The 22,601-nt window shown below is 41.0% G+C and overlaps 1 protein-coding gene across 1 annotated transcript; it reads left to right on the plus strand.

The window, feature by feature from the left end:
• The first annotated feature begins 398 nt into the window (after nucleotides 1-398).
• On the plus strand, nucleotides 399-22,380 carry HEPACAM (hepatic and glial cell adhesion molecule). Its single transcript, XM_027877576.1, has 7 exons — nucleotides 399-483; nucleotides 19,153-19,494; nucleotides 20,000-20,281; nucleotides 20,905-20,998; nucleotides 21,316-21,389; nucleotides 21,809-21,879; nucleotides 22,078-22,380. Exons 1-7 carry the CDS (start codon nucleotides 399-401, stop codon nucleotides 22,378-22,380), a joined length of 1,251 nt encoding a protein of 416 aa, XP_027733377.1.
• Nucleotides 22,381-22,601: the final 221 nt, after the last annotated feature.

Here is a 22,601-nt window from a genome sequence, read left to right on the forward strand (position 1 = left end):
CTTTGTGTACTCCTACCCAGTCCCCTGAGTTAGTCTCAGCTTCAAATTCCCACCTGGAAAATTAGCCCTTGGCACATCGTCTTCCTATTCAGCACAGGTGAGTCTGGAAGCACCTAGCGTTTGTGCTTTGCATCTTGCTTGGACCTGTCAAGTGGCTTTTCAGCAGCTACCAATTCCACCTTTTGGAAACTGAGGATGTAGGGCTCAGGAAACCAGAAAATGTCAGTTCTGAGTGAGAGAAAAGAGCAAGCTGGGCAACACACAGAGCTCTGTGTATTCAGAGGCAAGTTGGCAGGGTTGTACTGGAACAGAGGAACTCCAAGTGGTACAAAGAGACGTGCCCAGAGTGGAGAAATCATGCTCATTGTCTGCACCAGAGCCCAAGAACTCAACCCAAAATGAAGAGAGAAAGGGGAGCCCTGTTCAGAGGCTCCAGAGCCCCACGCCTCACTCCTTTCGTCTGCCTCCTCCTGATCCAGACAGGTAGGAGATGGGGTTGGGAAGCAAAAGGGTTTGGAGAAGGAACCAAGGGGCTTCTTTGGGGGAAACCAAAAGGGGGGGGTCTGAATGTCTTTGTAGTGGGAGGAGGGAAGAAAGCGCAGCTGCTGTGGGAAGTATTGTGAATTCAGGCTTTTAGCCTTGAATACATTTCTTCATCCCCCTTACTCTCTCCTGTCCTTCCCCCACCAAAAAAACAAAAAACAAAAAAACAAAAAAACAAAGGCCGCATGGCCTGGAACTCCAACAACATTCAGTACATAAAGATGAGCTACATTGGACTGTTTCTTATAGCCTGGGTTGTTGGCATGGGTCCTTTTGGCATCTTTTAGATGATGACATGCTGGTAGGGGTTTAAGGAGCAGTCTGGAGAGTGGTGTACTTTGCTTGGTCTCCTCTGGACTTCTTTGGGATTAAAAAGGCAAAGAATAAAAGAAGCTTTGAAGAAATAACATCGTGCCTCCCCTTCATTCCCTGTTGCTCATCAACTTTGCCAGGGTTTCAAACCATCACAGTCATCAGTCAAAATGCTTTTTTTTTTAAGCACTTATTATGTTCCAGGCATTGTATTAAGTCAAGATCTTTATGCCATGGAGACCTACATCCTATACTGCTCCTGTCCATTTATTAAAGAATTAGAGCTTGTTGGTAGTGCCTGATAAATAATAGGAATGTGGGCCATTGTTAGCCTCTTAGCCTCCCACATCTGTGGCAATGTCAACTTCCCTTGCTCGAATGAGTCTCGGTTATGTGTGACTTTCTCCTCATAGCTCCTTTGCAAGGATTAAATATAGTTGGGATGGGGGGGGGGGGAAGGGCCATCCACCTAATCTTCCTTCTTTAAGTTAAGGTTAGTGAGGTCTAGGGTATATTTTTCTTCCCATTTCCATTTTCTGCCTCTAAAAGGAGTTCTTAACATGGTTTTATATCATGAATCCCCTTAACAGTTTAGTGAAGCCATTGGACCTTCTCAGAGTGTTTTAAAATGCATGATATAAAATAAATAGGATTACAAAGGAAACCAATTATATTGAAATAGTTATTTTTCTATTAAAAAAAACCCAATCTGGTTCATGGAACCTTTTAGAAGTATGGAAACCAGGTAATTCGGGGTATCTTGGGATCCTGCCTCTTCATAAAAAGGCTAAGGATACCCCAAGGGCCTTCCCTTTGCCATGGACATATGAGGCCCAAGGAAATGCCATTTTCCCACAAAAATTTGATGTTTGAAGATCTAATGGATCCATGAGCATAAGAAGCCAATTCTGGATTTTCAACCTTGTTTTCTCACATTTTGGAGTTACTTACAGAGGTAGCCTAGGGACTGCCTAAGTGATATGCAGACTGAGAAGGGTTAGAAGGAAAGGGAACAAGAATTTATTAAGTGCCTACTATGTGCTAGACACTGCTAAGCACTTTACAGATATTGTCTGAGGCACCATAAATTCCACAATTGGGGGTTGAAAGGCCTACATTGTATGACACTTGGTCAATGACTGCTAGCTTATTATTCTCATTGGTAGAATTGAGTGGGATTCATCCTAAACATCCCAGTTCCTACCTCTGATTAAAGATGAGGTTTTTTTGTCTCTTGATAACAATTACTATAGGCCAAGAGATTTCAAGCATCTGGTTGCCATCTGGAATCATGTCAGTCTGCTAGAGTCTGGCATCTGAAGTAGATCTTGAAGGATGAGGTTGTCTTTTCTACTGAAGTTTCTCTCTCATTGGTAACCAGTAACTTTCTTCTTGAAAAAAAATCTGAGGGATTTTTTTTCTATTCTTTATTTTCCTTAGTCTTTTGGTGGCATTTGACACTACTGATCACTCTGTTCTTCTTAAAACTCTCTTTTTTGGGCTTCCATAACATAGTATCCTGATCTTCTCCTACCTCCTTAATTATCCCTCTTTATCCTTTGCCAGTTATTCAGCCTTCTCTACTTGCTACCTCTAGGCATCCCCTAAATGCTCTAAGAACTCTCTAAGAGAGCTCATCTACTGTCACATTTTCAACAACTGTCTTTATACTAACGACTTTAAAATGTTTTTATTAATGCATTTTTACTTTTACACCGCATTTGCTTCTGAATAATCCCCCCATCATACCCTCTTTTATAACAGAAAAAAAAAAGTTATAAACAAAACCATTTGGCACATTGACTGCGACTGACAGAGCATGTAACATTCCTCATCAGTAATCCACCACTTCTCTACTAAGAGAAAGGTAATGTATTCTAACATAACTCATCTGGAACCAGTATCAGTCATTGCTTTTGATCAGTGTTCTGTTGTCTGTTACTATTGTCCTCATTTATATTCTTATAGTCATCTTGTATATTAACTATTCTGTTGGTTCTGCTTTCCTCATTCTCTGTCGTTTCATAAAACTTTCCCATATTTCTCTGAACTCCTCAAATATATTGACCTTTATGGTGCAATATAACAATCCATATCCCTATACCAAGATTTGTTCAACCACTTCCAAATTTATGGGCACCCATTTTGTTTTTGTTACGACAAAAAGTGCTATAATGAATATAGTGACTTTAAAATCTATTGCTAAACCTGACTTCTTATCTGACATACTATCCTATATTTCAAATTGCTTCCCAGGACACCTTCCTTTGAATATCCTACGATTAACTAACCTGAGGAAGTGATAGGATAGTCATGTGGAAGAATGGTTAGGCTTATTTTGTGTCACTCCAGAGCTGAAGCAGAACAATTGGAGCTGTGACAGTTAGAAAAAACTCAATTTCAATATGGTATAAGGAAAAACTTTCTAACAATTAGAATTGTCTCAAAATGGGAAAACTGACTTGTGAGGTGAGTTCCCTTTCACTGCATGTGTTTGATAACCTTCTGTCAAAGATGTTGTGAAGAGGGTTAAACTAGATAATCTCTAGGGGTTTCACATCTAGAAAGATTCTATGATTCACCTCAAACTCACCATATTCAAAATCAAATTCATCATCTTCTCTTTACCTTACTCTGCCAACCATACTATCACCTAGCCACCTAAACTAGAAATCTTGGCCTCTTCTTTCAGTCCTTCCTCTTCTTCACCCATTTATACCTTATCAGCCACTAAATTCTGCCAATTCTTCCTTTAAACATTTCTTTGCCTTTTCTTCTTCATTCCCACCACTCTAATCCACCTCATGTATGGAGCACCACAATAAACTCAAAACTAGTCTTTCCCTTCTCCAATCCATCATGTAAATTTTTCCCAAACTTAAGGAGCATTTGTGTTTGGTTTTGGCTCATTGCCACAAAGGTTAAAATCAAGCCTACTTTGGAGTAACTCTGGATTCAATATCTGAGTTAGCCACTGGATGGTGTTCCATTTCAGTTGTCTCTGCCTGACATTCATGCACAGATTGCCAACTTTTTGGTGAGCTAGGATAGCCCCTCTGGCCTTTACAAAGTGCTCAAAGTCAATTACTCAGGATTGTTCTCCCCTCTGACTTTAGGCAGTTGCTTCCTACCCTTTTGGCAAAAAGACGTCAACCTTTTGTGCAAGTTACTGTGCTCCAAATCTACGAGATGAAATATTAACATTTGAAATAGTTATTGTTATAATTATCTTGACTCAGTCTCCACATTTTGGGAGAATTCATTCTTTCAGTTTCTCTTCCTTCTGTACCATTGATTTAGAGATGTACAACCTGTAATCTCTGCAGTTTTATTATACAGAAGTAAAAGTAGGTAAGTTCTCTTAGACATATGGGGATATACAAAATTACCTATATCTTCCTTTTCCTTTTCCTTCCTCGTCTTCTGTGCAGAGGGGAGAGTCCAAGGATCATAGAAAATGGGGGAAGAAGAGGGACTTCTGCGCCAACCCACGTGAATAAAGGAATGTGGAAAGAACAAAGAAACTCTGGCTTACCGGTCTAATTGCTAGGCAGATTTCATAGAACTCGTGGTTCTCAGCAAACTCTAGGTGGCAAACCATTGGGGTCTGGTGTCTTCTCCCCTTGTGGTTTGGATCAGCCCCTCAGCTGTGTCATTTCCACTTCTGTTTTTGTTTTTTTGTTTTTTTAAGTTTTTTTCCCCCAATTAACAAGCATTTATTCCCCTCCCCACCATGCCCTCTCCTGTTGGAAAATAAAAGAAGGGTAAAAAACAAACCACTTCTGTTTGTTCATACTATTTTCCCCTGCCTGGAAATAGCATGGAAATATCTCTTCTTCCTACTCCTCCCCACCTACCCAAATCTTACCCATCTTTCAAGACTCAGCCTGAGTCCCAACCTTTCCATGAAGCTTTCTCATGCTACTTTAGTAAACACTAATCTCTCCCAGTCCTGACTTTGCATAGTATTTACTGTTTATATCATATCACATATAGTATCACTAAATCATATTCTGCCTAGTATTGTTCTTTGATTGTTTCATGTATGGAAATCTTATTTTCCCGACCAAACTGTATGGTCTCTGAGGAGGGATAATAGATCTTATACTTCTTCTGAATCTTCTCCCTCTCCCCTCCAAAAAACATTTAGCACAGTGCCAGGCACATAGGTACTTGCTATACACATAAGCAAACCAATTCAACAAACACTTATTAAGTACCTATTCTGTGCAGAACAGTTAAGTTATTGCTGGAGTTTCAAAGTTTTAAGTGGAAGGATGAGAAGTTTGGACGAGTAAGGGCCAGTACATGGTGAGATCTGAAGAGAGAAGGTCATTATCAACTGGACAATCAAGAAAGGCTTCCCGAAGTATTTGTCATTTGAATTAGATTTTAAAGGATTGTTAGGAATTCAATAGGAGAAGGAAAAAAGGAGACAGAGGACATGGTAGGCATTGGGAACAGTGTAAGCAAAGGCAGAGAAATGGGAAGATATAGAGCGTGTAAGCACTCGTTCAGATCGGCTAGAAAATAGTCTGTAGAAAGACAGTAGAATAGACAGGGCTAGGTGTTGTTAGATTTTGGAAGGCCTTGAATTCCAGTCAAAGGAATTTCAACTTTACTCTGTAGGCAAGACTGAACCACTGAAGAATTATAAGAAAAAAAGTGATATGGCCAGACCTATTCAAAAGGAACATAAGCCTGGCACCAGTGAGAAAGATAGTTTGGAGTGAGGGAGATTGAAGATATAGGAAGATGTGTAAGATGACAACCAGTGAATAATGGGAGTACATGGCTACATGTACAATCATTTACAATCATATTTTTTGGTTTAGTTTGAGACTTTTTTGAACTTTCATTTAGTCTCATATTTGACTGCTTATACTTGTTGAAAAGAAAGTTATTGCAATAGTCCATGTGGATGAAGACCTGTGCTCTGGTTATGGCAATAGGAATAGAGAAGAGGAAACAAATATAACATATATTATGGAGGTAAAAATAGACAGGATTTAGGAACTGATTGGATATAAGTGGAGAGTCAAAGGTAACACTAGCGTTTCAAACATGGAAGCCGGTATGAATGGTCATGCTACTGACTGAAATAATGAAGTCAGGAGAAGGAATAGATTTGATAGAAAGACTCCTGATCATAGCTATGAACAGTTGTGACTTTAAAAGAGTGATGATGAAGCGTATTTCCTGCTTTTTGTCAGAAAGATGTAGAAGGAATGTCTTTGTATTCCCAGTGCTTAGCATATTGCCTGGCACATAATGGACACTTAAAAATACTTCTTGAATTAAACTGAATTCTCTTGGAGGCGGGGTGGGAAGGAGTCATCAAGAAGCGGTAACAACATAAAAATATCATCATTAACTTTTTTAAAAGAAGTAGGTTTTTGAGGAACAATAATGAGCTTGGTTTTGTTAATGTTGAATTTGAGGTAACAGTGGAATGTATAGGTACAAATGTCCTGTGGGAAGTTAAAGATATGAGTCTGAAACTTGGGCTCCAGACTAGATCTCAAAGATTCAAATACAATATTATGAGCTATCTAGAGTTGGTAGCTGAATCAATTATTGATCTGCTATCAAGGAAGAGAGTATATATAAGAGGGCCAAGAATAGAACCTTGGGAAATAACTTTAAGGGAATAGGAAGAGGATGATGACCTAGTGAAGGCAGCTAGGTGGCCCAATGATTAGAGCACTGAGCCTAGAGTGAGAAAGATCTGAGTTCAGATATGGCCTTGACACTTACTAGCTGGGTGACCCTGAACAAATAACTTAATGTCTATTTGCCTCAGTTTCCTCATCTGTAAAATGGGGATAATAATACACCTACCTCCCAGGGTTATTGTGAGGATCAAATGAGATGATATTTGTAAAGCAGCTAGCTTAGGGCTATATAAATGTTAGCTATTATTAGTAATAAAAGGAACAGATGGGGAAAAAAACGTAGGAAAAGAAGCAGGAGCGTGTGACAACTCGGAAACTAAGGGAGGAGAAAAAATGGAAAAGGAAGTAGGGATCAACTATGTCAAATACTGCATAAAGCTCGAGGAAGAAAATTGAGAAAAGGCCATTATCTGTCAATTAGGAGGTCAGTAGTGAATTTTGAGAGAAGATATATCTGTAGAGCGTCAGAGATGAAAGCTAGATTACAAGGGACTGAGCAAAGAATGAATAATAAATAGTGGGATCACTAGATAACTTTTTCAAGAAGTTTAGACATAAGAAGAGAGAGAGTTGGTAGCAGGGTAGGGTGGAAGGATTAACAGATTTCAATTTTTTTTTTTTACATTTAGGGAGACATGAGCATGTTTGAAGTCAGATGGTAGGAACCAGAAAAGAGGGAGAGATTAAAGATGCATAAAAGAGAGGGGATTGTTGTTGGAATAAGGTCATGTAGGAGGGCATAGGGTCTTAGCTCAAGAGAAAGAAGTGGTCACAGAGATGGTCTAGGCCAACCTTCTCATTTTCTAAATGACAAAACTGAAGCCCAGAAAAAGTAAATGATTTGCCCAAGGTCACATAGGTAGTAGATGGAATTTGAGTACAGGGCCTCTGACTCTATATACATCATTCTTTTTTGTGTGTGTTTTCTTTGCTAGGAAGTGGGGTTAAATGACTTGCCCAGGGTCACACAGATAGTAAGTGTCAAGTGTCTGAGGCCACATTTGAACTCAGGTCCTCCTTACTCCAGGGCTGGTGTTCTCTCCACTGTGCCACCTAGCTGCCCCTGCATTTTTCTTTTCACTATGCTGTGTGGAAGTGCATGGGATCAAGGCTGACCTTAGTAAAGAAAGGTATTGGTTTAAGCAAAGAGAAGAGATGTCTTTTCCTTTAAAACAGAAGGGAAAGAGAAGAGAGTGGGTGAAATGCAACAGTGAATTGGAGGGTTGTATGCAGAATGGCCTTAGAAAACTAGGTATCTGCTACAGGGAAATGTTGATGCATTTGGAAGCTTCAGAATATAGAAAAAGTTTGAAATTTTTCTTGTGGAGAATGAAATCCATTGCTTCTCACAGTGTCCTGCACATCCCAATGCCCCAGCCTGTGATTTTGTCGGTGTAGGTAAAACCTGGTGTGGAAACTTCTTCTACCAGATACATTTAAGTAACCAACTAATTTATAATCTTAGAGAGCTGTTTGGGCACACTAAGGGATAACATGCTTTAGAGGCAGGGTATGACTAAAGTGTTTGTCAGTGCGTGGTCAGAGTATGACTGAAGTGGTGAGCATAGAGAAAGAGGAGGGTCTAAGAGTTGAAGAGACTGAGGAATTATGTACTTAGGCTGTTAGATCCATCATCATGACTATTGAAGGTGGGATGATGGCAAGAGATGGATAGAAGACAAAACTGTTTAGATGCTAAAGTCATTGAGGAAATTGGAAAAATACTCTGGAGGACAAGGATAAAGAATAGATAACATGGGTTGTAATGAATGAATGTTCATTGTTTTTAAAGATCTTCAGGAAAGGAGATTCTACAGCATCTTTAATCATTTCATTCACTCACTATCAAAAAATTCTACCTTACAGGAAGATGCCCCAGATGAAAAGTCCTGCAACTGTCCTAGCTATCACATCTCAGACCTAAGTTGACTTCTGGGAGGAGCACTTTACAGATGAGCTAAATCAGAAGATTGGAGGGATATTCTGTTATGGGTAGGGGCTAAGAGAAAAAGTACAGAGATAGAAAGCCATTTCTCTGGGTGGAGTGGGTGTTAACAGTAATATTACTTACCTCCTCACAATGTCACAATGGGGAGATCTTTGAACTTGGGGTCACAGGACCTGGTTCAAATCTCAGCCCTGCCATTTACTACTTATGTGACCTTGGGCTTCCTTGGACCTCAGGTTCTTCATCTGGAGAATGAGGATGTTTGACTAGGTGATCTCAGAGATCCCTTCTAAATCTAGATCAATGTCCCTATGAAGTGTCCCAAAGATGTACTCTTATCTAGAATTCTTATAGATGACCTGTAAGAGAGAGAGAATGAAATGAAATATCTAGGTTTGCAGATAACCCCAAACTGTGGGGACAAACTGCTGGAAAACCTCATGAGGCTGTGTGAGTGAGCAGAAAAGAGGCAGGTGAGTCAATGTGGACAAGTGTAAAAGAGTTCATTAGGAAGAAATAATCAAAACTTTATTCGTAGGATGTTCTCCCTAAAGACATTAGCCGCAGGGGCCCCAAATAGTTATGAATATATATGTGGCCATTCTTAGGAAGCAAATTAGAAACAAAACAAAAAAAGATCAATTAAAGTGTGTTGTTGTTGTTGTTACTACTACTACCACTACCTCAGCTATGGTCCTTCTCTAATGCCTCATCTGGGCATGGAGATAACTTTGGGTTCCATGAGGCTACATCTTCAGGGCACAAACTCTATGTCCTAAACGAGAAAGACTTCAAGTACAGACCCAGTGATGGAGTTGTTTGTCTTTTGGAGACTTAGCCTAGCGGCTAAATTCAGTGGCTGCAGCAGCTCACTATGGCCATCTACTGATATATTCAGGGGTTGCAACCTCCGTGGATGGAGGGATTGTCCACAGTGACTCAACTTCATGAAGTACTGAAGTAATTATAGTTACCAATTACTAAAGCATAAAAATTATTCTACCCATATACAAAGGTACCTGATATACTGCCTGTATTTCTGGTCTCTATACTCCAAGGAAGACATAATAGAACAAGAAAAGTAAGAGAAAGGAAACTAAAATAAAGAGATAAAAGGGCTCCTTTAAGAAGACAGATGAAAAAAAATTAGGACTTCTCTCTCAAAAAATGAAGACTGAAAAAATATATATAGAAATCCTTGAAACCATGAAGTAAATAAATAGAGTAAATATGGACCAATTCTCAAAATACTAGGATCTGAGGTTAGTACCTTGAGCTTCAAAGAGGTACTTTTGGGATAAATGAAAATAAACTGTAATTATCAGTACATAGCAAACTTTACCCCAAGAGGTGGTAGAGGGATTGGGAAAGGCTTTCTGGATTTTAGTTGGAACTTGAAGGAAGCTAGGGAAGTCAGTAGGTAGAGATGAGGAAGGAGAACATTCCAGGCATGGAGGACAGCAAGAGAAAATGCCCAGATCCAAAGGATGTCTTGTTCAAGGAACAGTAAGGAGGCAAGTGTTGTTGTCTCATAGGATATGTGTCAGGAGTATAAAGTGTAAGACTGAGAAGGTGAGGGCATGAGAGGGATAGGTCATGAAGGGTTTGAACACCAAAGGGAAGATTTTATATTTGATCGTAGAGGTAATAGGGACCTTTGGAGTTTCGTGAGTAGGGAAGTCAGGCCTGTGCTTTAGGAAGATCATTTTGACAGATGAGTAGAAGATGGCCTGGAGTGTGGAGAGGCTTGAGGGAGGCAGACCAACCAGCAGGCTCTTGCAGTAGGCCTCTGAGGTCCCTTCCAATTCTGAGGATCTGTGATTCTGCTTAAAGCAGTACCGGCAGTCCAAAGTTCAGGAACCTGGGAGTGATAGCTCTGATTTGCCATACCCTGTAAATTCCTCTGCATATATCATACCTTCATAAACATGTCCTTGGTCCTCTTTGGAAACAAAGGATGAGCAACAAGTACTTTACTATGTGCCAGGCACTGTTACGAAGAGGCTGCAAAAGTGAAAATGAAATATTATGTGCCTTCAAGGAACTTATGGGCACCCATCCTTCATTTTACCAAAACAAAAATTAGTGACTTATATAAGTGTGTATATGAAGGAAGAAAAAAGGAAGAAAGGAAGGCAGGATGCTAGATTTGAATTAAGGAAAGAGCTGAGTTTGAACCCAGTTCTAAGAGCTACTCTTTGGGGACGGCTAAGTGGTCCAGTGGATAGAGGGCTGGGCCTCGAATCAGAAAGACCTATGTTCAAATCCAGACTTGGACACGTGTAGTTATGTGGCTCTGGGAAAGGTACTTCACCTCTGTTTATCTCAGTTTCCTTATCTGTAGAATGAGCATAATAATAGCACATATCTCCTAGGGATGTTGTGAGGATCAAATGAGATAATTATTGTGAAGCACTTGACATAGTACCTGGCATAGTAAGCACTATACAAATGTTAGCTATTATTATTATTATTGTGTGACCTTGGTTAAGTCACTTAAACTTTCTGAGTCTCAATCTTCATTTGCAGGATAATATTTGGACCTATTTCATAGGATTATTGTGAAGAAAATGTTTTGCAAACTCTAAAAGGTTATTTAATATTACTGTGTTGTGTAATTACTGTTTTTAAATCAATCTGAGGCCTATGTCATGGCCATTGCTAAGCAAGGTGTACTACTAATGGAATTATAGACTCTCAGCATTGGAAGGGACTTTAGGAGATGTTCAGTGCAAGAATTCTACCTATAATCTAGGGGTGGGGAGCCTGCAGCCTCGAGGCCACATGTGACCCTTTAGGTCCTCAAGTGCATCCCTTTGACTAAATTCAAACTTCACAGAACAAATCCCCTTAATAAAAGAATTTATTTTGTAAAAGTTGGACTCAGTCAAAAGGCCACAGTCAAGGACCTAGTAGGCCACATGTGGCTTCGAGGCGGCAGGTTCCCCACCCCTGAATAACCTAACAGGTGATCATCCCTCTTCCACAGTAGCCTGTTGCATTTATGGACAGTTCATTAAATCTCTACTTGAATCAGTGAATTAACTGCTTTCTCCTACCCCTAAGTTTTAGGTTTAGTTCCAGGGAAGTCATAACTTGGGAAAGGAAATAGAAAGATACGCTTTAGTCCAGTCCCCAACCTTCATATGTGGAAGCCACTATTGTAAAATGGTGAGGGAGGAAAAATGGGAAGGAGGGAAGGAAGAAAGTATGGAGCTTCTGAACCAAGATAGTGGAAGGAAAGGGGGTTCAAGGCCAGTATACCTGTGCCTTTATACTGTTCTCTTTGTTCACTGCCCCGTTACTCTAGCTGACAGCTTCAGTCTTTGACTATCTTTCCCAGACTCTTCAGGGTGTGCCCCAGAGCAGAGTTTCTTAAACTTTTTCTACTCTAGACCTCTTTTTGGTTTCATAGCCCAAGGGCATGTGCAGTACAAAGTGCACGTGCTTTATATTCAGAACCAAGGCTGCAGTGAAGTTGCTCCATGCAGCAGGCAAGTGCTGCCAGAAACACCTCAGATTCATTATACACTTAATTTTTAATTAATTTTTAGTTGTTGCACATTCAGAAACCTTTTACTGTTGCCAATCAGACCCACAGTTTAAGAAGCACTATCTTAGAGAACTACAAGGAAGAGTTGGCTACTTAGGCCCTTATCCACCAAAGTGGTTTCTGAAGAACAAGATTAGAGAAGGTTAAATGTTTCCATTTTCAGAAAAGTGAAGAGAACAGAGTCTAGTTTTCAAACTATAAACCAGTAAACTTGACTTTGATTCCTGGGAAAATTATAGAGATTACATTAAAGAGATGGTTGGTAAACATCTAGAAATGGAAGGGAAGATTACAAAGAGCCTATATTGCTTCATCAAGAATAAGTCATCCCATGGGGCAGCTAGGTGGTGCAGTGGATACAGTGCTGGCCCTGGAGTCAGGAGGACCTGAGTTCAAATCCAGCCTCAGACCAAACACTTGACACTTACTAGCTGTGTGACCCTGGGCAAGTCACTTAACCCCAATTGCCTAAAAAAAAAAAAGTGAATGTCAAAAGCTAAAAATAAATAAATATATATTTTTTTAAAAAAAAGAATAAGTCATCCAGAGGGGTGGAGCCAAGTTGGCAGAGTAAAACCAGTGACTTGCTTGAGCTCTCCCCAAAACCCCTCCAAATACCTATAAAAAATGACTCTAAACAAATTCTAAAGCAGCAGAACCCACAAAAAGACAGCGTGGAACAAATTTCAACCTGGATGGTTGATCAGAAAGGTATTTCACGCCGGGCTAGGAGAGAAACACAGTTCAGTGTGGGTGCACAGGCAAGGCAGGCCTCAGCAAACCTGGAGCAAGCCTCAGAGAACTGAATCATGAGCAGTAGTTTCCAGAACTCTCAACCCACGAATGCCAAAGACAACTTAGAAGGTCAGTGGAAAAAGTCTGTGTCTATGGTGAGAGAGAAACGCTGTGGTCTCAGTCTCATCCCCCAAGCTTGGCCCCAGGGTGGCGGCTACTTCCTGAGCTTCAGGCCCACAGACTGAGGGGGAATTGAGTGGCTGATCAGAGGGAGACTGCAGAGATCCCTTTGCTGGTGCAGGATCCTGGGGTGAGGAGGAACACTGGCATGGTGAAGCTTGTAGTGGCGGTGGAAAGGAAATCCTCCTCTCAGTTCCAAGACAGAAAACAGTGCTTGTGGCCACTTATAGACCAGAGCACAGACCAGGAGAGGAGTAAACACATCGCCCTTGATCATAGCACCTTGGAAGAACTGAAAATTTACAGGTCCCTAGAAGTATCTCTGAAAACAGCTGCACAAAACCCCTGAAGCTTGGGACAGTACATTCTCCACACTGGAAACAGGCCCCTACCTTAACAAAGAGTTTATAACTCAAGTAATTGACTGGGATCATGAGCAAGCAGCACAAAAAGAGTCAGGCTATAGAATCTTACTTTGGTGACAAGGAAGATCAAAACACACAACCAGAAGAAGACAACAAAGCCGAAGCTCCTACATCCAAAGCCTCCAAGATTTTTAAAAATATGAATTGGTCCCAGGCCATGGAAGAGCTCAAAAAGGATTTTGAGAAGCAAGTAAGAGAAGTAGAGGAAAAAATGAGAGTGATGCAAGAAAATCACGAAAAACAAGTCAATAGCTTACTAAAGGAGACCCAAAAAAATACTGAAGAAAATAACACCTTAAAAAATAGCCTAACCCAAATGGCAAAAGGGGCCCAAAAAGCAAATGAGGAGAAGCATGCCCTAAAAAGCAAAATTGGCTAAATGGAAAAGGAAGTCCAAAAGCTTACTGAAGAAAATACTTCCTTAAAAATTAGAATGGAGCAATTGGAAGCTAGTGACTTTATGAGAAATCAAGATACTGCAAAACAAATCCAAAAGAATGTAAAAATAGAAGAGAATGTGAAATATCTCATTGGAAAAACAACTGACCTGGAAAATAGATCCAGGAGAGATAATTTAAAAATTATTGGACTATCTGAAAGCCATGATCAAAAAAAGAGCCTAGACATCATCTTTCAAGAAATTATCAAGGAAAACTGCCCTGATATTTTAGAACCAGAGGGCAAAATAGAAATGGAAAGAATCCACCAATCACCTCCTGAAAGAGATCCCCAAAGGAAAACTCCTAGGAATATTGTAGCCAAATTCCAGGGTTCCCAGGTCAAGGAGAAAATATTGCAAGCAGCCAGAAAGAAACAATTTAAGTATCGTGGAAATACAATCAGGATGACACAAGATTTAGCAGCTTCTACATTAAGGGTCCAGAGGGCATGGAGTATGATATTCTGGAGGGCAAAGGAGATAGGACTACAACCAAGAATCAACTACCCAGGAAAACTGAGTATAATCCTTCAGGGGAAAAAATGATCATTCAGTGAAATAGGGGACTTTCAAGCATTCTTGATGAAAAGACCAGAGCTGAATAGAAAATTTGACTTTCAAATACAAGACTCAAGTGAAACATGAAGAGGTAAACAGGAATGAGAAATCATAAGAGACTTATTAAGGTTGAACTGTTTACATTCCTGCATGGAAAGATGATATTTGTAACTCATGAGTCCTTTGTCAGTATTAGGGTAGTGGGAGGGAGAAAAATTACATGTATGGATAGATAGATAGATAGATAGATAGAGAGATAGAGAGATAGATAGATGGAAGGCACAGGTTGAGTTAAAGATGGAGGGGTGATATCTGGAAAATAAATTAAGGGGTGAAAGAGGATTATACTAGGAGAAGGAGAAAGAGAGAGGTAGAATGGGGTAAATTATCTCACATGAAACAGACAAAAAAAGGCTTTTATAGTAGAGGGGAAATGGAGGAAGGTGAGAGGGAATGAGTGAATCTTATTCTCATAGGATTTGGCTTAAGGAGGGAATAACATACACAATTGGGTATGGAAATCTATCTTACCCTACAGGAAAATAAGGGGGAAGGGTTCAAGAAAGCAGGGAGATGATAGAGGGGAGGGCAAATTGGGGAAGGGAATAATCAGAAGTAAACACTTCTGAGAAGGGACAGGGTCAAAAGAGAGAATAGAATAAATGGGGTGCAGGATAGGATGAAGGGAAATATAGTTAGTTTTTCACAACATGATTACTATGGAAGTGTTCTGCATGACTACACATGCATAACCTGTATTGAGTTGCTTGCCTTTTCAATGAGGGTGGGTGGGGAGGAAGGGAGAAAATTTGTAACCCAAAGAAGAGATCGAGAGAACATTTGGAACTCAAAATCTTGTGGAATTGAATGTTGAAAACTAAAAATAAATAAATTAAAAAAAAAAAAGAATAAGTCATCCCAGACCAATCTCATTTCTTTTCTTTTTTTTTTGATAGGATTAATAAGGTAGTAGATGAAAAGAATACTGTGGGTGCTGTTTACCTAGGTTTTAGAAAAGAATTTTTGACATAGTATCTCATGTTATTCTTGTGGAAAAGATAAAGAGATGTGTACTAGATTATAGTATAATTAGATAGATTTAGAAGGGATGAGAGAGCCAAACTCCAAGAATGCCACTAATGGTTCCATTTAGACATTTCAAGAGCTCTTCAGTAGAGTACCCCAGAGATCTATGCTGGGCCTTGTACTGCTTAGAATTTGTATCAGTGACTTAAGTAAAATAATAGGTGGTGTGCTTTTATTTGCAGATGACATGAAACTGGGAGTGAGAGCTAACACACTGGAAAACAAAGTCCAGATCCAAAAAGATCTTGACTGGATGGGGTAGGGATTGGCAAACTACAGATGCCAGGTCAAATCCAGCTCACCAGCTAAGAATTCTTTTTTACATTTTTAAGTACAATAAAACTTAATTTTAAAATATAAAGAAAACTTTTAGCTTCCAGGCCATAAACAGGCACAGGCTACATTTGCTCACAAGTTGTGGTTTTCTCACCCCCTGGGGCTAGAGCATTGGGCCAAGTCTGAGATTTAATAGGCATGAGTTTAATAGGCATAAATATAAATATTTTTGTTCAGAAAATTTTTAGGAGTATAATATGGGGGAGACAGTTGTTTAGCAGCTGTTCTAAAAAAAGGATTTGTGGACTACAAGATCAATTTGAGTCAGCAGTATGAGGTAACTGACAAAATTTGTTCTTGGACTACATTAAGAGAAGCATAGCTTCCAGGAATAGGGAATTGATAGTACCACTGTATCCTGCCCTCATCAGACATCATCTGGAGTTTTGAGTTCAGTTATAAGCATTACAATTTAAGAAGGACATTAGTATTGTCCATAGGACAAGCAGGATGGTGAAGCCCCTTGAATCCATGTCAAATGAAGATTGGTTTAAGGAAGTGGACATAATTAGCCTATAAAAGAAAAGATTTTGGGGATATGTGATAGCTCTCTGCAAGCTTTTGAAGACATGTCATGTGAAAGAAAGGTTGTATCTGTTCTGTTTGGCACCAGAGGGCAAGACCACAAGCAGTGGTTAGAAGTTTTAAAGACAAATTTAAGTTTGATGTCACGGAAAAAAAACAAACAAACCAAAAACTAACGACTAGAGCTGTTCAAAAGTAGACAGGATTGTATTGAGAGATGGTGGGACCTTCCTGCTCCTTAGAGGTCTTCAAGCAGAGATTGGATAAACATTGAGGATGTTATTGTATGGATGGATTGGATGAGGTGCCTGCTGATGTCCCTTCCTGGTTTCACATTCTGTGATTTTGTGATTCATATGTCAGTTCCTTCAGGAAGCGTTTCCTGAACTTCCCCCATCCTTGCCTTTAGTCAATAATGATTTTTCCATCTTTGGTGTACTTTGTTTTCACCTCCCTAATGTACTTATCATATATGATTTTATATTACAGTAGTTATTTGCAATTACGTCACATTTCCCAACTTGACAGTAAGCTGAATGAAAGTAGGGATGTGTGTCTTCTCTCTCCCTACAGTGGATACTTAATAAACATTTATTAAATTTTAATCCAACTCTATCATTTTACAGATGAGCAAACTTGAAAAGTTAAGTTTCTCCTATAAAATATATAAAAACAAAGATGTAGGGTTTATGAACTGCACTAGTGAAGGACTACTAACAATGAGATTAGAGATCTATCTCATTATCTAAGTAATTATAATCAATGCCAATATATTTATAGTTTTACATTACTAGAGGCAAATGATATTTAACGTTATTTGTAAAACAGATATGTTGGAAGAGTGGCTATTTCAAAATAATTTATACTAGGATTTCCTTAATTCTCAAGTTCTGTCAGTGAATTTAAAATGTTGTTGTTGTTGGCAATTTTGAAGAAAATATCAAATGAATAATGTGGAGTTCTGTATTTAATTTGAAATAAATTAGTCTTTGGAAGTTTAAAAAAAAAAGAAAAGTTAAGTGAGTTAATTAAGTCACAAAGATAGAATCTGGGTAAAAGTTGCAGACCCTCATCCAGTTCATTGTTTTGTTTTGTTTTGTTTTTTCCTATTGCAATGTGGTTTCCCATCTGTATATAGCAATATTGAATAGGGTAGGGTTAGAATTACTTCCTTATACCAGACTCTCTCTCTTTTTTGAAAACAGTATTTTCTTTTTTTCCAATTACATGTAGAGATAATTTTTAACATTCATTTTTATAAAATTTTGAATTTTCAAATTTTCTCCCTCTTTCCTTGCCTCTCCTGTCCTCTCCCTCCCTCCTCCCTAAGATGGTAAGCAATTTGATATAGGTTATATATATGCAATCATGTAAAACATACTTCCATATTACAGACTCTCATTTTTCATTATTGTCCTAGACAGGAGAACTTCTGCTTGGATGGTAGCAGTAGTGAGCTAGGTGGGTGGCAAGGCAAATCCAGGCATAATGATGAAGTTTGACTTCAAGGTCTTAGACTACTTTACTTGCTTTTTCCTCTTAATACTCCTCTTCCTTTCAGGTCCCCTATACCTATATGTTCTTTCTACTCTCTCCATCTCTTGCAAACCCCCCAAAATCAAAACTTTACTCAGGAAAGAATGTAATAAACTTATTAACAATGAAGTGAAGGTGGCTTTTACCCCCTCTCCCAACAGTATTTGCATTCTAATGGAAAACACAGCTACTTTGGCTTAAGCTTAAGGAATGAAGTCCTAATTGTGAAATTTCAGATACCAACTGAGTAGGAAAATTTTAAGGATAAAAGGATGGTTTCCTGTGATCTTGAAATCTTGAATCTTCAAGTCTGCTTGTAACAGAAGGGGCAGGGGATTCCACTGGGAGTTTCCTGCATGAGTCGGGGCGGTGGTATCTGTCTGAACTTGGTATTTAACAAGGCAGGGGGCAGCCAATCTATGCTGTCCTTTGTCTTCAGTGTGCCATCTTTGGAGAGTGAGTCAGGTACCTACAACTGAATGATACTACCACCCTCTATTTGCTATGGGGTCCTCTGAGATTATTCGGTAACATGTTCCATAAAGAGGAAAGAAATCCTGCTTTCCTGGAATAAGGGGCTCCTAGATGACCTCCTTTGTCTCTTGGGAGGCATGGAGCAGTGGTGAGGATAGAAATTTCACATTATACCTTTAGAGGACCTGGGGTCTGAATTGGCTAGAATTTAGTCAAGAAGACAGAGCAGAGAGAGGCAAAGAGCCAAGGGACCAAAAGAATAGATGTATGTGATGTAAAGAGAAAGGACAACAATGAAAGCTAGATTGAAGGCACTGGGACAGAGGGGAAAAAAAGGAAGAAAACAATGGGGTCTAAGGAAGGGGAAAATGATAGGAAAAACAGTATCAGAGAGCAACATTTAGCCTGGAAATGGGGATAGCAAGGATAAAAATGAATGCCCTCAAGTAGCTTACATTCTAATAAGGGTAGAAAACACAGAAAGGGTAGTGGTAGCGGAAAAGGAGTATCTTGGTTTGGAAAGTTACAGGGATGTTAAGTAGAACTGTAGGCAAATAGATCGACATACCCCTTCTAGTAACAATGGCAGTACTGATTTTCTTATGGTTCCAGAACTCGAAAGCAAGGGAATAGTGGTGGCAGGACAGCAAGACAGACAGAAAGGTGGTTATCAAGATGTCCAGACTAAAAAGATAGGGGAGTGGAGGGCCAAGGGTAACTAATGAGAAGTCAGAGTGATGGGTGGAAGGAATGGGGTAAAAATAAAACCTTTACTTCTTGTGGAAGGTGTGACATTGTCCCCTTTCTCCCTGGATGCCTCTTCTTAGGCTCACTGGAAGGGGTGAACATCACGAGCCCAGTGCGTCTGATCCATGGTACTGTGGGGAAGTCAGCTCTGCTGTCTGTGCAGTACAGTAGCACCAGCAGTGACAAGCCAGTAGTTAAGTGGCAGCTGAAGAGGGACAAGCCAGTGACGGTGGTACAATCCATCGGCACTGAGGTCATTGGCACCCTGAGGCCCGACTACCGTGACCGAATCAGACTCTTTGAGAATGGCTCCCTTCTCCTCAGTGATCTTCAGACATCTGATGAGGGCACCTATGAGGTAGAGATTTCCATCACTGATGATACTTTCACTGGAGAAAAGACCATCAACCTCACTGTGGATGGTAAGACTCTGTAGCTGCCTGGAGAGAAGGAGTGGGTTAGAGACTGAGGGCCAGGGATTGATACTGAGCCTGTCTAGGTGGTAGAACAGAATGAGGAGCTTCAGAATAAACCACTCAGAAATTTTGCCGGGTGGGGTCAATTCAGTGCACAGAGGCCACCCACATGAAGAGAGACCAAGAACTGCGGATTGGGTGGTTGGGGGGCTAAAAACCAGGTCCATTGAGCCAGGCCAGGTGGGACAAGACTGAATTTAGCCAAAGCTTCTCTTTTAAAAGCTAAATTATTTTAAAATGCAAAGCCCAGTAGCCCCGAGAAAGGGTGAGGGCTCTGGGGCTTCAATCAAAGGAGAGAGAAGGAAGATATTGGACTATATGATCCCTGAAGGGTTCTATCAGCTCATAGACTCAGTAACAGGAAGAAATCTGGTTGATCAGAAGCAGAGAGTGAGAATTGTGACGCTCCCAGGTCTCTAACCCACAGTATTCTTACCCTTGCTCTGCCCAGTTCCCATCTCAAAGCCACAAGTAGTAGTGGCTTCATCTACTGTCCTGGAGCTCAGTGAGTCCTTCACACTGAACTGTTCCCATGAAAATGGTACCAAAGCCAACTATACTTGGCTGAAGGATGGCAAGCCACTCAGCAATGACTCAAGGATGCTCCTGTCCCCTGACCAAAAGGTGCTCACCATTACACGAGTGCTTATGGCAGATGATGACATCTATAGCTGCTTGGTGGAGAACCCCATTAGCCAAGGTCGAAGTGTCCCCATCAAGCTTACTGTATATCGTGAGTATCCTTTCCTGGAAGAGCTCAGAGCTAAGCAGGGCAGGTGTCCCACAGCAAGAGACAAGGATCATCCCAGCCTGGGTACCACAAGACCTCATGACCAGATTTGTGTCATACCAGATTTGTATGTATAAAGGCAAAGAGCAAACTCTACTCATTAAATACTTGATAATTATACTGATGAATAGAAAAAGAAAGGAATGGGTACCTGGCAAGCAGCGACATCATGTAGTTGTCCTCTCTGGTATTCCCCACTCCCATCATCCCTACATTGAATTTTTTAAGTTAATTTTTTTAATAAATAGAAATTGATTTTTCTCTCCTTCCTCTGTCTCTCAATTGAAAAAGAAAAAAAAAACAAACCAAGACTCTTGTGACAAATAAGCATAGTTAAGAAAAACAAATTCCCAAATTGGCCTTGTCCAAAAAGTATGTCTCAGTCAGCATCCTAAAGTCCATCACCTCTGTGAAGAGATGAGATGCATGCTTCATTACTCATCCTCTGGAATTGTTGTCCTACAGTGAAATTCTATTGTAGAGAAATTCTTTTCACCACCCTTTCCCTGCATTTTTTGCTGTGTCAATCTATAACAGTTCTCACCTCCCTAACTGTCTATCTCCAGGGAGAAGCTCTCTCTACATTATCCTGACCACAGGAGGCATCTTTCTCCTTGTGACTTTGGTGACAGTCTGTGCATGTTGGAAACCCTCCAAAAAGTCTGGGTAACTACTGAATTTTGCATCCTGGGCCAGAGATAACACCTTAACATTCCCTTCTGCTCCTCCACCTCCAAGGACCCTAAACCCATTCAATGCCTATAACGTAGCATCTCCCTATTAATAAATAACACTGCTGAAATGAAGTATCTTCCTGTTCTCACAACCCACTCTTCTTTCTTCATTACTAACTAATCAACCAAAAACAGCCTTCCTGTCCCAAGACTTCTCCTAAGCCCACCAGGTCCTTGTATCTTCCAGCCCTTCTCCTACCCACCCTATGGCTCTACTCAAAGGATTCCTGGGCTGTTTTGCAGAAAGAAGCGGAAGCTGGAAAAGCAGGGCTCTCTAGAGTATGAAGATCAAAACGATGACCACCTGAAACCTGAAGGTGAGAGGAAGAAGCTGGACTTTTTCTTCCCCATCCTATCCAGCTCAGGTGAACAATAGAGCAGCAGTGTAACACAGGTGGATCTCCCAAGGGCTGGGGATGGGGGAGCAAGAGTCCAGACAATTCAAGATTGGTCAACGTTTCAAGGGAAAGTTTCTCCTGGGTTTATATATAGCAGAGTCTGCTTTGGAAAGAATTGGAAATCAGTTGAGTAGTCACACATTCCTGGAATATCAGAGACATGGCTACTATTTTTAGATTAAGAGGGGGTGTGTGGATTCAGGAGAGTAGTGAAGGACCTCTGAGCTAGAGTGAGTGATTTGGAAAGTGCCAAGTGTGAAGAGCACTCTGATGCTGGACATAGGGTCTGCAGTGCGCTGGGATGGGTAGGTAATTCCCTCAATCTCTCCTTTGTGCAGTAGAGACCCTCCCCCGAAGTGGAGAACACGAGCGGAAGAACCCTGTGGCCCTGTACATCTTGAAGGATAAGGTGAGGAAGCTGTGGCCAGAGAGTTCCAGGGGGCCAGGCCTGCTGGGAAACCAGCAAGGACTTGAATGGGATTTGAACTTGGTGGTAGAATTGGGGGCAGGGGTGCTATGAATCACAGAGAATTGGATTGGATGGAGGTGTGAAGCTTCCAAGCAGCTGGTTAAGCTTGTGTCACTGATCATTAGCATCCCATTGCAGGACCCACCAGAAGGGGAGGAGAGCTCTGCCCCCGACCCTCGGAGCACCACTGAGCCGGGCCCGCCGGGTTATGCCATCTCTTCCACTGCCCCAGGCCGCTCCCCCGGGCTGCCAATCCGGTCAGCCCGCCGCTATCCCCGCTCTCCTGCCCGCTCTCCTGCCACTAGCCGAACGCACACCTCTCCCAGCCGGTCCCCGAGCTCCCCCGGCCGCTCCCGCAGCTCCACACGCACCCTCCGGACTGCGGGCGTGCACATGATCCGGGAGCAAGAGGAGGCCGGCACCGTGGAGATCAGCGCCTAAGCCCTCCCAGGACCCTGCCTCCACCTGATGGGACCCTAGTCTCCCGTTTGGGGGCGAGGCCAGGATAGCCTCGCAGAGGGCAGAGAGTTTGCAAAGGGAAGTCGCGTGTGTTTGTGAGTCAGAGCGTGTGTGAAGAGGTGTGAATGAGTGTGACTGACCGTGAACCTGCGCCAATGTGTGACTGAGCGTGCCTGAGTGGTGTGTAGGGCATGTCCGTGCTT

The sequence above is a fragment of the Vombatus ursinus genome, unplaced genomic scaffold, assembly GCF_900497805.2.
Source record: "Vombatus ursinus unplaced genomic scaffold, bare-nosed wombat genome assembly UNPS02014813.1, whole genome shotgun sequence".
NCBI classification, from domain to species: domain Eukaryota; kingdom Metazoa; phylum Chordata; class Mammalia; order Diprotodontia; family Vombatidae; genus Vombatus; species Vombatus ursinus.

What these genes read in the sequence shown, in the direction of transcription:
- HEPACAM (XM_027877576.1), top strand. Translation starts at nt 399, where the DNA reads ATGAAGAGAGAAAGGGGAGCCCTGTTCAGAGGCTCCAGAGCCCCACGC. An exon ending in CATCAACCTCACTGTGGATG is followed by an intron (nt 19,495 to 19,999) that starts GTAAGACTCTGT and finishes TGCTCTGCCCAG; the next exon opens with TTCCCATCTCAAAGCCACAA. An exon ending in TGACCACCTGAAACCTGAAG is followed by an intron (nt 21,390 to 21,808) that starts GTGAGAGGAAGA and finishes TCCTTTGTGCAG; the next exon opens with TAGAGACCCTCCCCCGAAGT.